The sequence below is a fragment of the Mustela nivalis genome (genome assembly GCF_964662115.1).
Source record: "Mustela nivalis genome assembly, chromosome: 3".
NCBI classification, from domain to species: domain Eukaryota; kingdom Metazoa; phylum Chordata; class Mammalia; order Carnivora; family Mustelidae; genus Mustela; species Mustela nivalis.
The window spans coordinates 149,850,922-149,865,102 of NC_139022.1; the positions used below are offsets into that span (position 1 = coordinate 149,850,922).

General features: G+C 36.6%; 1 protein-coding gene across 3 annotated transcripts in view; it reads left to right on the forward strand.

The window, feature by feature from the left end:
* The window catches only part of FYB1 (FYN binding protein 1), a 155,364-nt gene that overhangs the window by 107,858 nt on the left and 33,325 nt on the right, over positions 1 to 14,181 (forward strand). For all 3 annotated transcript variants that reach the window (XM_082723423.1, XM_082723422.1, XM_082723424.1), the window contains exons 4-6: positions 10,572 to 10,618; positions 12,718 to 12,737; positions 13,192 to 13,226. In XM_082723423.1, coding sequence (XP_082579549.1) covers positions 10,572 to 10,618; positions 12,718 to 12,737; positions 13,192 to 13,226 — 102 coding nt within the window. The remainder of the gene's footprint in view (positions 1 to 10,571; positions 10,619 to 12,717; positions 12,738 to 13,191; positions 13,227 to 14,181) is intronic.

Genomic DNA, 14,181 nt, shown 5'->3' on the forward strand with positions numbered 1-14,181 from the left:
TTTATGTTAACTGTGTGCCCTTCCGGACATTTGATTTTATGAATTCTAATTGAAAGACTCTAATACCCCATGATATCTTGCTACTAAATAAGAGCTTAGGCCATCTGCTTACTAACAGGTAAGTGCTAAATAAATATTTGCTTAGTTAAAATAATAAAGTAACATGTGTTCTTATATACACTTGACTTCTATAAACTGTTTTGCTTTCACATGTATTAGATTTTGTTTCTTTTCCCTAATTTTTTCCTAGTCTGATAAATTTAACCCACCAGATCATGGTCTTAGTACTTTTGAATTTTATTATGTGACCCTATCCAAGCTACTGCCTTCTGTCTTATATGATTCTAGTGAGAGATTTTAATAAATACTCTGAGCATGAATCCCTGAAAATTTATAAGACATAAAGACTGATCATTGTTTGATTGAAGAAACTGTAGAGAGGAGGAGTTTTTGGCACTATTCTTGCTATATGAGAAGTCCCCAAGACCACCATATGTTTGCAGATTCATTTAAAGGACGCACAGGACCCAGTGTTTAGTTACCATGGCTAAGATTTATCACAGTGACACTGTCCTTCTATGCCTAGAAGGGACACACTGAGAATGTTCCTTTCTCTGGCTCTGGAAATGTGTAATGTTGCTTCCCAGGGAAGCCCTGTAGGGGGGCTTGTTCAAGTTTTTATTGAGAGTTGGTCACATAAGCATCTTCAGGGTAACCACTACCAAAAAACCAGACTTCTAGAAGGAAAGCAGGTTTTCACCACAAGTTGTATGGTTTATACAGTCTAGGGCACAGCAAGGCATTCATATCAATTAGTCAACTTTAAATCAGTGTAGGGAATTTTTTAGAAGTGGAGTTCTCAGATGTAAACCAAGGGCAATCTTAGTGTCAGAGTCTTCTAAAATTAGCACCTTTGGCCTACTGTATTATCCCTTTTCTGCAAGCCTACTCCCCAAAATCCATTACAATATGGTGGGAAATAAAAAAATTTTAGATGGAGGAAAGAATTTCAAGAACAGATGTATAACCTGTAATACACATTCATAAGGATGCTGGTGAATTTCTCAGCTTTTCAGTGAATTGTTGCAAAGTTGAAAAGGGTCTTTCAACCAGCTAGGCCCAAACTCTTACTTGTAACATTATTTTCATCAGAAAGTGGCAAAATCCACCAACTGTAATACACTTTACCCCATCCCTATTTCCATCTTATTAAGGACTCATAATTAGAAATTCAGATTCCCCTAAGAGTTCCTGACTCTACAAAATGCATAAACTCTCAGAAGAACATAAAAGGATACAAGAGTCTTCTTGAATTTTATATTGCATAGACGATAATTACAGAATCTGAAAGTCAATTGTCTGATGGAAAGAAAAGAGGAAATGAAAGCTAAGGGACATCTACAATTTTTTTTTAAGTAAAAATGTGGTGTATAGTGAAAGACTTTCAGTCTCCCATCAGAAAGCTCAAGTAAATTCCAAAATGAAGAAATAGCTAGATTAGAAACTTTATCCCTAGTAGGGGAAGCCATGTAAGACACAAAATAGAAACGAGAGCAAAATGACTCGTTATTCAGGCTCAAAAGTTTATATTTCATGTGAGAGGGAAATTTATGGAATAAACTTTAAGCACAATTGTGAGATATGGGTGTTCCTGTGTTTATCCTCATGCCGTCACCCTTCAAAACACATGCACGAGTGTTTTCCACATGCTCCCTCTGCCAACTTGCAAATGCCTTTCCTCCCCTCTCTGGTCAGAGGCTACTCTCAGATCGAGCTCTACTAGGTTTTTTGTTTTTTTTTTTTTTTTTTTTTTTTTACATTCACTCAAGAATTGTGTTTTGTGTTGTTGTAATAGTCGTTCAGGAAATATCAGTGAACAAAATAAAGATCCTTGCCCACCTAAAACAGGGAGCAAGAGACCCAATGAATAAAAATAATAAACAGGTAAGGAAGAGAGTGTGGTGGGAAATACGAAGTAGGAGAAAAGAGGGCAGAGTTAGGTGATGTAGTAGGAGGGTGGGGTTGGGGACAGGGTGTTGCAGCTTTAAGAAAGGGGAGGGCAACACCCTTATAGGCAGTTGTACTTAAGAAGACACACGGAAGTGAGGGAGTTAAGGTTGCAGATGTTTTAAGCAAGACCATTAGGGGCAGAGAGAACAGACAGAACAAATGCCTAGAAGGTTCAAGGACTAGGAATGGGGTAACAGCTACCGGAGTAGAGTGAGCAAGGGAAGGAATAGCAGGAAAACATTCAGCTCACACAGGGTCTTGCCGGTCATAGTCGAGACGGTGACTCCTCAGTCATAGTCGAGACGGTGACTCCTCAGTGAAATGGTAGCCACTAAAAAAAGGTTGAGCACAGCAGTGATGTTATGACTTATGTTTTATCGAGATCACCTTAACAGCTACATAAAAGAGACAGTAGGCAAATATTGAAACAGGGAAACTAGTCAGGGAGATAACGCAGAAATGCAAGCATGGTATACAGGTGGCTCTAACCAAGATGGTGGCAGTGGAGGTGAAGAGAAGCATCCAGACTCTGAATATACTTTGAAGGTAGGGACAACAGAATTTGGATTTGAGGTATGAAGAGAAACAGAGATCAAAGATGGCTCCAGGGCTTCTGACTTGAGCGACTATAACATAAGGATGATGTTTCCTTCAACTGAAATGGGAGAGCATGACGGTGAGCAAATTTGGGGCTAGAGAAGATCAGGAAGACATGGCTATGTTAAGCCTGAGATGTCTCTTAAACATCTAAGTGGGGATATTAAGGCAGCAATTGGGTATCAGGAGTGAAGAGTCTGGGAGAGAGTTCTGGTTTTAACATATGAATTTGGGAGTCAGAGGCCTCTATTCTCCACTTAGAATCACGAAACTATTACAATCACCAAGGAAGTGAGTATAACTAGAAAGAAGAACCAAGCCCTGGGGTACTCCAACTCTACGAGGCCTGGGAGAAGAAAAATGAACAAAGAAGAGTAAAAAGGAACAAGCAATAAAATAGGAAGAAAATAAGAGCGTGGTGTCCTGGAAGCCAAGGAAAGATCGTATTCCCCAGGAAAAGGTAGTGATAACTGTGTCCGATGCTATTGAAGGCCAAATAAAAGAGGTCACGAGGGTGGTCATGTGGAGGTCATGGGGGTGAGAATTCCTGGGCTTGGGAAGTAAGTCTGACTGAAACAACGTTAGAGGAGCAGGAAATGAGAAGAACGGGAAAAAGTGATTATAGACAACTCTTCCGAGAAGTGGGGGCAGTAACTGGGGGAAAAATGGAATAGAGATTTTGTTTTTTTTTAAAGATGGGAGAAATAACACTGTTTGTACGCCGGGGAGAGAAACCCAGTGAAGAAGGGAAAATTATAATGGTGGGGGGGGATAATTCCTGCAACAAGGACTAGAGTGAGTGGGAAGTCGTGTTCAGGTGCAGGACTGGCTTCCCAAAGGAATAAATAACTGACAGGTTTACAGTCTTCCTGAGGGTGTAGAGTCTGTATTGTTTGTGGCAAGAAAGTGAATTTTTAATTGGTATCAGGCAAGGAATTTCAGGAGATAGGGTGGCCTCCCCAGTAGTCAGATGTAATGACATCATTCAGATCAAGATGCCTTAAGAAGGTAAAAGGTTGGAGGCCGAGGAGAATTAGAAATAATAACCGTCTTAAAGTAAAGTGGCTGAGGCCAGAGTTCTTTTATTTTAAATTGTACTGGTTCCCCACCTAGTGGTCAGAAGTCACTAGTTAACGTTTTCTGCTGTGTTACTCAAGACATCAGACATCGGAAGAGAAACTGAAACGCGTCGAAGAGAAGAGTTTATCACTATTAGTGTTGAGATCAACATCCTTCTCTGTGTAACACGTTTCTTGGCACCACCTTTAAAAATTAATTATAATTTTATCCATATAACTGATTTTTCAAAGGAAAACAGAACCAATGGTTGAATATTTTGGTGTACGAAACAAACTCCATGGTTATTAATAGTAACAAGACAGGAAAAGTGAAGTAATAAGAAATAATAAATACTGGGAAATGACTAAGGTTGGAAAAGGGAAAAGTGGAACAGGTCTTACCATGAGGTCATTCATAGTCAGCTTCAGATTCTGGGGGGATCTCAAATTAGAGGAAAAGTAAGAATTAACCATTATAATGTTCTTATTCATTAGAAGTGCTTAACGTTGTCTGGAATTTGAGACCTGCCCTATCTGATGCGCACTCCTGAGTGGCCTTATTTAACTCCATTTGGAAAAACATTGGCTGAAACGAGTTTTATAGGTCCTCCTGCATTCAATACAGGAAGACATGTTCCCGAGAAAAGTTCACAGAAAAGTCATAAGATTCTATTCTCAGCAACAGCAGGTATAGAACCAAGTTTCATGGGACGCTTAGATCTGCCCTTCTACTTTAATTTTTTTTTTAATTTTTTTTTAAAGATTTTACTTATTTACTTGCCAGAGAGAGAGAGAGAGCGAGCACAGGCAGGCCAAATGGCAGCAGAGGCAGAGGGAGAAACAGGCTCCCTGACAAGCAAGGAGCCTGATGTGGGACTCGATTCCAGGATGCTGGAATCATGACCTGAGCCAAAGGCAGCTGCTTAATTAACTGAGCCACCCAGGCATCCCCACCCTTCTTCTTTATAAAACAAAAACAAAATACAACCCCAACAGTTAAAGTTATAAATAACAAAGAAGATATAAAGGTCAACAGCTTTACATCCTAAAAAGTCAGGAAACAGAGCTCTAATAGCTTTCTAAAAATGGCAGTCGTAATATTGAGTTGAGTTCGCCTTCCCTATGTAATTCTGCACACCACCGTGTAAAAACAAAGAACTGGTGAAAAGTCCTCCTAAGCAGGCACCCTGTTCTCACAACTGATAAGCTTCTTTTTCTTCTCCTTGACCTGCTCCCTCTGCTTAGGTCTGTGTGAAGCGTGATTGGTTTCATAGCTTGCCTATATCTTTTTCTCAATGCCTACAACACGTTTTTGTTTTTGTTTAATAACTGCTGACAATTTAATCTCAGTTTATTATGACGCTCACCTATTTCTCTTCCTCATGTTTTCCCTGTTATTCTTCACTATCATTCCTACACCACCTCATATTTATTGAATGTTTTCATGTTATATATGGTGAATTCGGAGTTTTAAAAGTAAACTAAGATTTATATGCTCTCATGTTGTGTCCATGAATCAATGTATGCATGCGAACATTATCTACAAACATGTTTTTTTATAAACATGCAACCACATATGTATGTATGTACTATGCAGATACTCTCCATTCTGCAATTATTTTTTATTCTTTCAAGTGTTTTAGGAAGTAGGGGCGCCTGGACGGCTCAGTGGGTTAAGCCTCTGCCTTCAGCTCAAGTCATGATCTCAGGTTCCTGAGATCAAGCCCTGCATCAGGCTCTTCGCTCAGCGGGGAGCCTGCTTCTCTCTCTCTCTCTCTCTCTCTCTCTGTCTGCCTCTCTGCCTACTTGTGATCTCTCTCTGTCAAATAAATAAATAAAATCTTTTTTTAAAAAAAAGTGTTTTAGGAAGTAAACTACAAGTCTGGTAGTCTTTTTGACTAACATTCTTTTCAAAAATGACCATAAACAAGTCACTTCAGCAACAAACGTTAATTTAGTTTCTTATGCTGGGACATAATTAATTCATCAAAAAAAAAAAATCAAAGCCCTATACATGACTGGAATTATCCTAATAGCTTTCTTAAAATGACAGTCATAATAACAAATTAACTAACAAAGTGACAGTCTCTTTCTCATAGTCTCGTAGTAGGAAAGGAGCCCTGCGAGCAATTACTCTGTAATTACAGTGATACAGAATAATCACTATAATGGAGCAAACTATGACACATAGAAGCAGCAACTGCGTGGGCCTGGGGCATTGGAGATGACTTCACAGAGAACGGAGTGTTTCAGGAGAGGCTTAAAGATTAAGAAGGGTCACAAACGGGATGTGATCAGGAGAAAGATGATTCTAGGGAAGGAAAACACAGTGGGCTAGGCATGGAGGAAGAAGAAACAGAGTGTTCAGGGAGTGAGTCAATATTAATATGTGAAAAAAAGATGATACCAAAAAATTATATAAGAGGATATAGGAATGGATAAGGAAGATGTGGTCCATATACACTATGGAGTTTTATGCCTCCATCAGAAAGGATGAATACCCAACTGTTGTAGCAACATGGAAGGGACTGGAAGAGATTATGCTGATGAAATCAGTCAAGCAGAGAGAGTCAATTATCATATGGTTTCACTTATTTGTGGAACATAAGAAATAGCATGGAGGACATGGGGAGATGGAGAGGAGAAGGGAGTTGAGGGAAATTGGAAGGGGAGGTGAACCATGAGAGACTATGGACTCTGAAAAACAATCTGAGGGGTTTGAAGTGGTGGGGGGTGGGAGGTTGGGGTACCAGGTGGAGGATATACAAAAAATAAAACTGTAAAAGAACAGGACTGAGGGGCGCCTGGGTGGCTTGGTTGGTTAAGTATCTGCCTTCGGCTCAGGTCAGAGTCCTGGGGTTGAGTCCCGCATCGGGCTCCTTGCTCAGTGAGGAGCCTGCTTCTCCCTTTTCTTGCTTATGCTCTCTTCCTCCCTCCCTCCCTCTCTCTCTCTGACAAATAAATAAATAAAATCTTTAAAAAAAAAAAATGAATAGGACTGGTCATAAGAACCTTGCATACCATGAAACAGGCTGTGCATTTTGTTCTGTAGGATGTCAGTTTATTTGACATCTAAGGTTTTGTGTTTTTAATTAGTATGTAATTTATTTAAGTTAGTAATGCAGAGGCCTAATTTATTTTAAGTACGTAAATTCACGTAACTTGCTATCTTACTTATACATCTATTAATTTTTATTGAAATAAGAATAATTATTGTCAGTGGGATCTTTGATTAATAATGGAACAATATTCAGGTTAAATTCTTTTAAATGGATAGTTACATTTAAAAATTTAGTTTTAATTACCCCTTCCATGTTTTACATTGCCTCTGTAAATCTACATGCTGAATTTTTTAAGCATTTCAAAAAGGTGACTGAACAGTAACTGTGCTAAGCAAAATCTTCCCCAAAACTTAAATGAGTCGTAAATCTATCAAAGCATGTCCAGTTCTCTTAAATATTCCAATTGTATTTTCAATGAGATTCTTCTTATACCTCTTAAGAAGCACATTTATTTTGAAAAATTTTATTAAAGTCAGAAAGAATAGTGTAATGAACCTCCATGTCCTCTGCACAAACTTCAACAATTATAAACTTATCACCAGTCTTGTTTCATCAATACCCCCACACACATCCCTCTTTCATATTCATAATAATACCACATAATTCTATTAATAAATGTTTTAGTAGGTATTCCTAAAAATTAGACTCTATATATTAATATAAAACTCAAGTCAAATATTCTATTGTCAATGTTCAAATTTTCAATTGCCTCTTTTTTTTAAGTTTGTTTGAATAAGAATCCATATAAGGTCTATACATTTTCATTGGCTTAAACATCTGCAATTCTCTATCAAGCTATAACTCTACCCTCTCACTTTATTTATTTATTTGTTTATTGCAATTTATTTGTGGAAGAAATCAAGTTGTTTGTGGGCCTTATAGTTAACCACAGCCTGGACTTTGCTGAGTGCTTCCCTATAGTGCAGCTGTGTGTTCCTCTTTCTCTGTATTTCCTGTAAATTGGCAGTTGGAGGTAGAGGTGACTTAACCAAATTTAGTTCTAATTGTTTTGGTAAGACTACTTCCTAGGTGATGGTATATTCTTTTATCAGAAGTCTGTAATGTTAGGTTGAATCTCCTTTTTTGATGTGAACAGCCTTTGAGTCTCAACATTAACACAGAGAATACATACTTTTCAACTAAACCAAAAAGTCTAACAAATTTTGAATTAGTTTGACATATCTAACTGAATATTTGCTAATGTAACACATCTCTTAAATATTATAAATACTTAAGATATTGAACATAAGTATACTCTCCCAATGATGGTAAAACTTTTTTCCCAAATTTTTGTACCATGGGTTTGACTTCTTTCATCATTTCTGTATTTAACTCTGAATCTCTCAAGGATTAAAAAGATTTACTAAGGAATATAAGTGTCTTTTTCTCACCAAGTTAATGAGTTGATTAATTGAGCTTTTACACTTACCTAAATTAAAAGCTAAAGCATATATAAGTTAAATTTTAACATTTCAAATTTGTTTAGAAATAAGCTTATTGGGTCAACAATTGATGACCGCATATGCTTACCATTCCAGATGGAGACTGAAATATGTATGTCTATGACAGTTCTTCCTGAGCCACAAGTGTACCCACTGAGGGTTTTTTTTGTTTATTGTTTGGCTTTTGGTTTTTTGTTTTTTTTTTTGTTTTTGTTTTTGTTTTTTTAGTCTAAGGAATAATAAGGCACTTCCAGCCTACATTCTTCAAATAGGGTTAATTTTGCAACCAATATCTCTTGGGTTTAAGTAACAGTCTTTCCTAATTCTTTAAGTGGCTTGAGTAATGAACATGAGAGTGATATAATCACATTTTGCATAAGAGAGATCATTTTTAACAGCAATATGGAGAAGGGATTGTAAGGGTGGAGAAGAAGGAGAACAATGCTCATCACTAGAAGATGGGGCAGATGGCTACTGCAAGGGTCTATGTTAGTGATACTATAATTCTGTCCTTGTATCTATCAGGAAAGAGGAGAGTGATAGAGGGAGGAAGTGAATTATAGGAGACATTAAATATATGGAACTGATAGCATGATTAATTTAATGTGGAACTGAAGAAGAGTGAGAAGCAAGGATGACTTTGAGGCTTAGGTGGATATGGAACTGTGGTATCATTCACTAAGATAAGAAACTTAATTGGAAAAACGTGTTTATTCTTTGATAAAAGAAGGAAGCCTCAGTTTCTGTGATATTAATATAGAACTGGTTGTGGGACATTCAAGTAAAGATGTGTATATATGAATCTGAAACTCAGAAGAGAGGCCTGCACTGGAGATGTCAATGGAAATCACCAATACTAAGAGGAAAACTGAAGCTGTGGGCATATATGAGACCATTCGGGGACAGATATAGATTGGAAAAAAGAAGGCAAGCCAAGACCAGAACACAAAGGAACATCATCACTTAAAAGAGCAGTCAAAGGGAAATAAGCCCACCAAGAAAATTGTGGGATGGTGGTCAGAAATGAGCCAGGAGAGATTTCTTACAGAAACAAAGGAGACTCTAGGAAAGCTAAATGTCCAATAATGTTAAGGGCCACAAAATAGTCACGTAATATGGAAGCTAAGAGGTGTCTAGTGTATTTGGTAAGTCCTTTAAGAGTAGTTTCAGCAAAGGACTGGCTATAGAAGCCAGAGTATAGTTAAGAAGAATTGAGTGAAAGGAAAAGAAGTCAAGTCTGTGAGCACAGACAGCCTTCTCCACTTTGGCTGGGAAAAGGAGGACTATCTGTGGTGATGGGGAGGATTTAGAAAGGTAAAGAGAAGAGTTTGGCTTTTATGAATGAGAGTAGTTGTGCTAGGAGAGAAAAAAAATGTGAGATATTTAGGAATGGGGAGTTAAAGAAGAGGAGTAATATATATATAATATATATAATATATATATAATATATATAATATGCTGACAAACAAAAGAAGAAGAGAAGGGGAATAAAACATTGATAATTTAGACAGAATTCAGAATACAGGTGGAAGGAACTTTGATATAAGGTAAGGATAAGTTTGGGTTAAATGAATATTTTTATTATGAGAGGAGAGTTCACATCCAATAATTGTTATTTTATCAGTGAAATAAGAAACAAGGCCATCTTATTATAGGAGAGAGGAGAGGGACAGGAGGTTTGAAGAAAGTGGTAAAGGTTTTAAATAGCCATTGAGAAGGATGATGGGAGAGAAGGTTCACTAGGAAAAGGTATATGAGATTATGGAATAGTGTTGAGGTTAAAGCTGAGATTAAATGTCATCTGTGACATCCAAAATCAGTGAAATAGCAATTTTTCCCAGCTATGTTAATCAACTTGAGGAGAAAAATAGAAAATATAGATGTTGCATCAATCATTACAGATTTGTGGGGCCCAGGTATTGATAACTGTTAAGAGCAGCTGGAGTAAAGTGGTTTGGAAAGTGGTTTGGAGTCTAAGCCACAAATGGCGGGAAAAAATCCAGGTGGAGAACATCTGGAAAGTAGGAATCAAGGTTTAGAACTAATTCTCTTTGGTATCCAGATCATAAGACCAATCAAATGCCTTCAGAATCCTGGAATTGAAGCATTGATATACTGCCATTTTAACAGAAAACATATTACTACCCTGAAGCAATGAGGTACTGTTATGTGTCTGCTATGAATAGACAGAACTATCCTCAAGGACCCTGATTATCCATGTTTTTGCCTCAGTAGCAGCATCAATATGAGCCTAAGGCCCATTCTAACAACTTCTGAAGTTATAAATTGGAGCAGAGATTAAAGAAAAAAGAATAATTTTAAAATGATGCTTTTATTCTTTTTCATTGTAAGATGAGCATCTATTTGCTCCATTTTTATTTTCTCTTCTTTCCTGCTTTCAGAAGCCCTGTAAATGAAGAAAATCAAGATGGTGTGATGCACTCTGATGGTAAGGGGCTAAAGATGTTTTATTTATTTGTTAAATTAGATATAGAAATTTGAGTTAATCATTCTGATAGGGTCACTATTGAGCTGTTGTCCTCAGTGGTCCATGCAAGGTCCCTCTCCTGTTTTACTTATGTATGTATTCCCTTTTAGCTCCATGACCCATTCACTCCTTTCTCTCCATTTCCAACCAGAGACAAGTATTCTAATATATTTAATGTGTGTGTGTCTGTTTATACATATTCTTTGCATATTCTTATAAGTATGTATATATTTCAATTTACATAAACAGTACGTTATATCTCACCCTGCTCTTTTTTTTTTTTTTACACTCAGCATTATGTGTTTTAGGGGACCCACCCATGTTGTTATATGTGTATTTAGTTTATTAACTACTTCACAGTACCCTATAGTATGTATCCTATGCATCTACACTTTACTTCCAATTCCCTGGTACTTATAAATAATAATTCAGTGTATGTTCTTGTCCATATTCCCATATGGACCTCTGAGACACTTTCTTTAAAATATATATCCAGTTGTGGAATGGCTGTTTGTAAGCTATGAAATATTCATTTTGACTGATTAGGACTAGAGTATTCTCCAGGAAATCTGCATCTGTGTATACTCCCATCAGCAGGGCATAAAAATTCCAAGATGCCTACATTTCACCAATGCCTGGTATTATTCAGCTTTCCAATTTCAAGTCTTATATGTATAAAATGATATCTCACTTTATTTTCCTATTTCTGCTTCTACTGGGTCTGAGTACTTAGTTTGCGTACTGCAGTTTCCTTTGCGATTTCCTCTTCTGTAACTTGCCAGTTCATACCTTTTGACCACTTTTGTTTCAGAGTTTGTTTCAGAGTTGATATCTTTCTGCAGGAGTTCGTGTGTATTTCAGATATTAATCATAGTCAGTTGCAGACACAGCTACTATCTTCTCTCAACCTATCCATTGTCTGTTACCCCAAGCTGCCCTTCACTGAACAGAAATGAATTTTGATATGATTAAATTAATTATTACATTGTAACTTGTGTTTTAAAGTTTCAGTTAAGAAGTCCTATTCCTAAAAAATAGAAGTATCTATTTTCTTCTATAAATTTCTTCCCTTAAATCTGAGTCTTTGATGTCTTTGTAGTTCACCTTTGAGGAGTTAGTAGAAACCCCGATTTATTGCCTCATTTATGGATCTAGTTTTCCCATTATCATACTTTGAAACCCATACTTTTCTCAATATTTTATAATGCCACCTTTATACTACATCATGCGTTTATGTATGTATACCTGTGTATTTGTGTGTTTAATAACTGTGTATATAAGAGTGTATGTAAATTCATGCATCTTTCTCTGAGCTCTCTGCTCTATTCCACTGGTCTGTGTGTTCTATACCAACACCATACTGTTTTTATTATTATTACTCTAGATTATGTCTTCATATTGAATAATTATTTAATATCACTAAACACTTGAATAGTAAGTAAGCCAGGGGGAAGGGCAGAGGGAGAAAGAGAGAGAGAATCTTAAGCTTAAACCCCACATTGGGCCCAGCTTGGAGCCCAGTGCGGGGCTCAATCTCAGCCCTGACATCATGACCTGAGCTGAAACCAAGGGTAGGCCACTTAACCAACTAAGCCACCCAGGCACCTCAGTAAAGTATCTTAAAAAAAAAAAAAAAAAAAAAAAAACCCTGAGTAACTAGATTTGCACTCTACATAAATCTAAGTCCTTGGGAACAAGTAAGTCAAATCGTGTGAACTAGTAATTTTCTGACAATCCTTTGTTCCACACAAGGCCATAAAACCATATATGTATGCCTTTCATAAAGAGGATAAAAAGTCTTCATTATTTTTTGCCCTTTGCATTATTTTATGAAAGCCAGTGAGATGATTTTATGGCTAAATTACAAGTATTGAAAAGGCTATAGTGAAGATCTAAGCCACATATTCTATTTCGTACTTACATACCTTTGATAAAGCATAAGTTCTGTTAAATTTTGAACTGTTTTGAATATATTATGTATTATGTCTAGTAATTCTGTACTAAAGTGCTTTTTAATTAAAGTATATTAAATTTTACTCTTTTTTTTTTAAACCCTTTAGGTCCTGGAAATCTAGATGAGGTCAGTTGTTTTTTTTTTTTTTTTTTTTTCGCATTCTGATATCATACAACTTCACTCAAATACTTAACATGATTCGTGTTCTATTGACATAAACCAACGAATGAAAACTGTTATGAGTAATAATGATATTTTTCCATTTATAATATTACTTCATCTAAAATGCTTGAGACATTAGACACCAATCATTACACTGACTCACAGGAATTTTGTAACACTGTGCATAAACTTAAGTCTGGCTAGACATCTGAATTATATAGCAGAATATAAAATTAGATCTTTTTGTGCTAACTTTTCCAATTTATCTCTTGAAAGGAAAAGAAAATATTTGAAACAAGACAAACTTATATACACTTAAATTTATGCTTGCTTTACTAAGCATTTGATTCGATGTAATGTGTGTATGTTCCCTTTTTGAGTAATTAAAATTAATCATTATTAATGTTTTCCTTGACAGGAACAAGACAGTGAAGGAGAAACATATGAAGACATGTATGAGTTTTATTTTTTACCATGATTTCATCTCTCTGAAATGAATATTATGATTTCTGTGAGGGAGAATGGATGGCTATTGAACACAAAGAGGGAAAAGCTTTATTGTTCAAATAACTGACATATAATGATAACCTTTATTTCAATACAAAAGACTAAAGATTCTTTATTTGTCTAAGAATTTTATGGAAGACTCTTAAAAATGTTCTGTGAGAGGCCAGAGACCCACAGCTACTGGAAAGATCTCAGACCAGGAATCTCTGAGGCAGGGATCTAGACTTCTTGCTCTCAGTGTGTCCTTGGGCAAATGAATTTATCTATTTCTTATAACTTCCCCACCTAGACAGTGCTTCCCCTTGCAAGGTGCTATGAGAAATAATTTACCACAGTACCAGATGGCAAAGTTTCAACCTGCTGAAGCAGAAAGATGTTAAAAATAGTTCCAAAATGGGTTTCTGGATGGGCCAGGACTAAGAAATTTCTTGGAAAGTGAGGGAAAAAAGAAATAAATATGTGAATTTATTTTATCTTTTTTTAAATTCAAATATCTTAATTTTCTCTACCTGGTTCTGGTACAGCCGCTTCTGAAGACAGTTTCTGAACTAAGCTTTGCATGTATGTACATGTGTATACCCTGTACCTGTGAGTGCCTGAGAGAGAGAGAGAGATTAATTGTATTCACACCGATAAGCAGCAAGAACAGGACCTTTTTGTCCATCTCTCCCACTGGCTAGCACAGGTTATGACGGGAAGCAGAGCCTTTGGAAGGTAACCTCATTTGCATGCCTCCTACTGGATTTCAGAACAATCTCACACACCCAGGAATTTTGACAACCTTTGGCTTCTTACCTTCATCTCTACTATCAGATACTGTCTTCTGTTGTGGGGAGAAACCTCTGGATACCTGAGCCATAATACATCAATGTTCCCAAATGCTGAAACAGTGTAACAATTT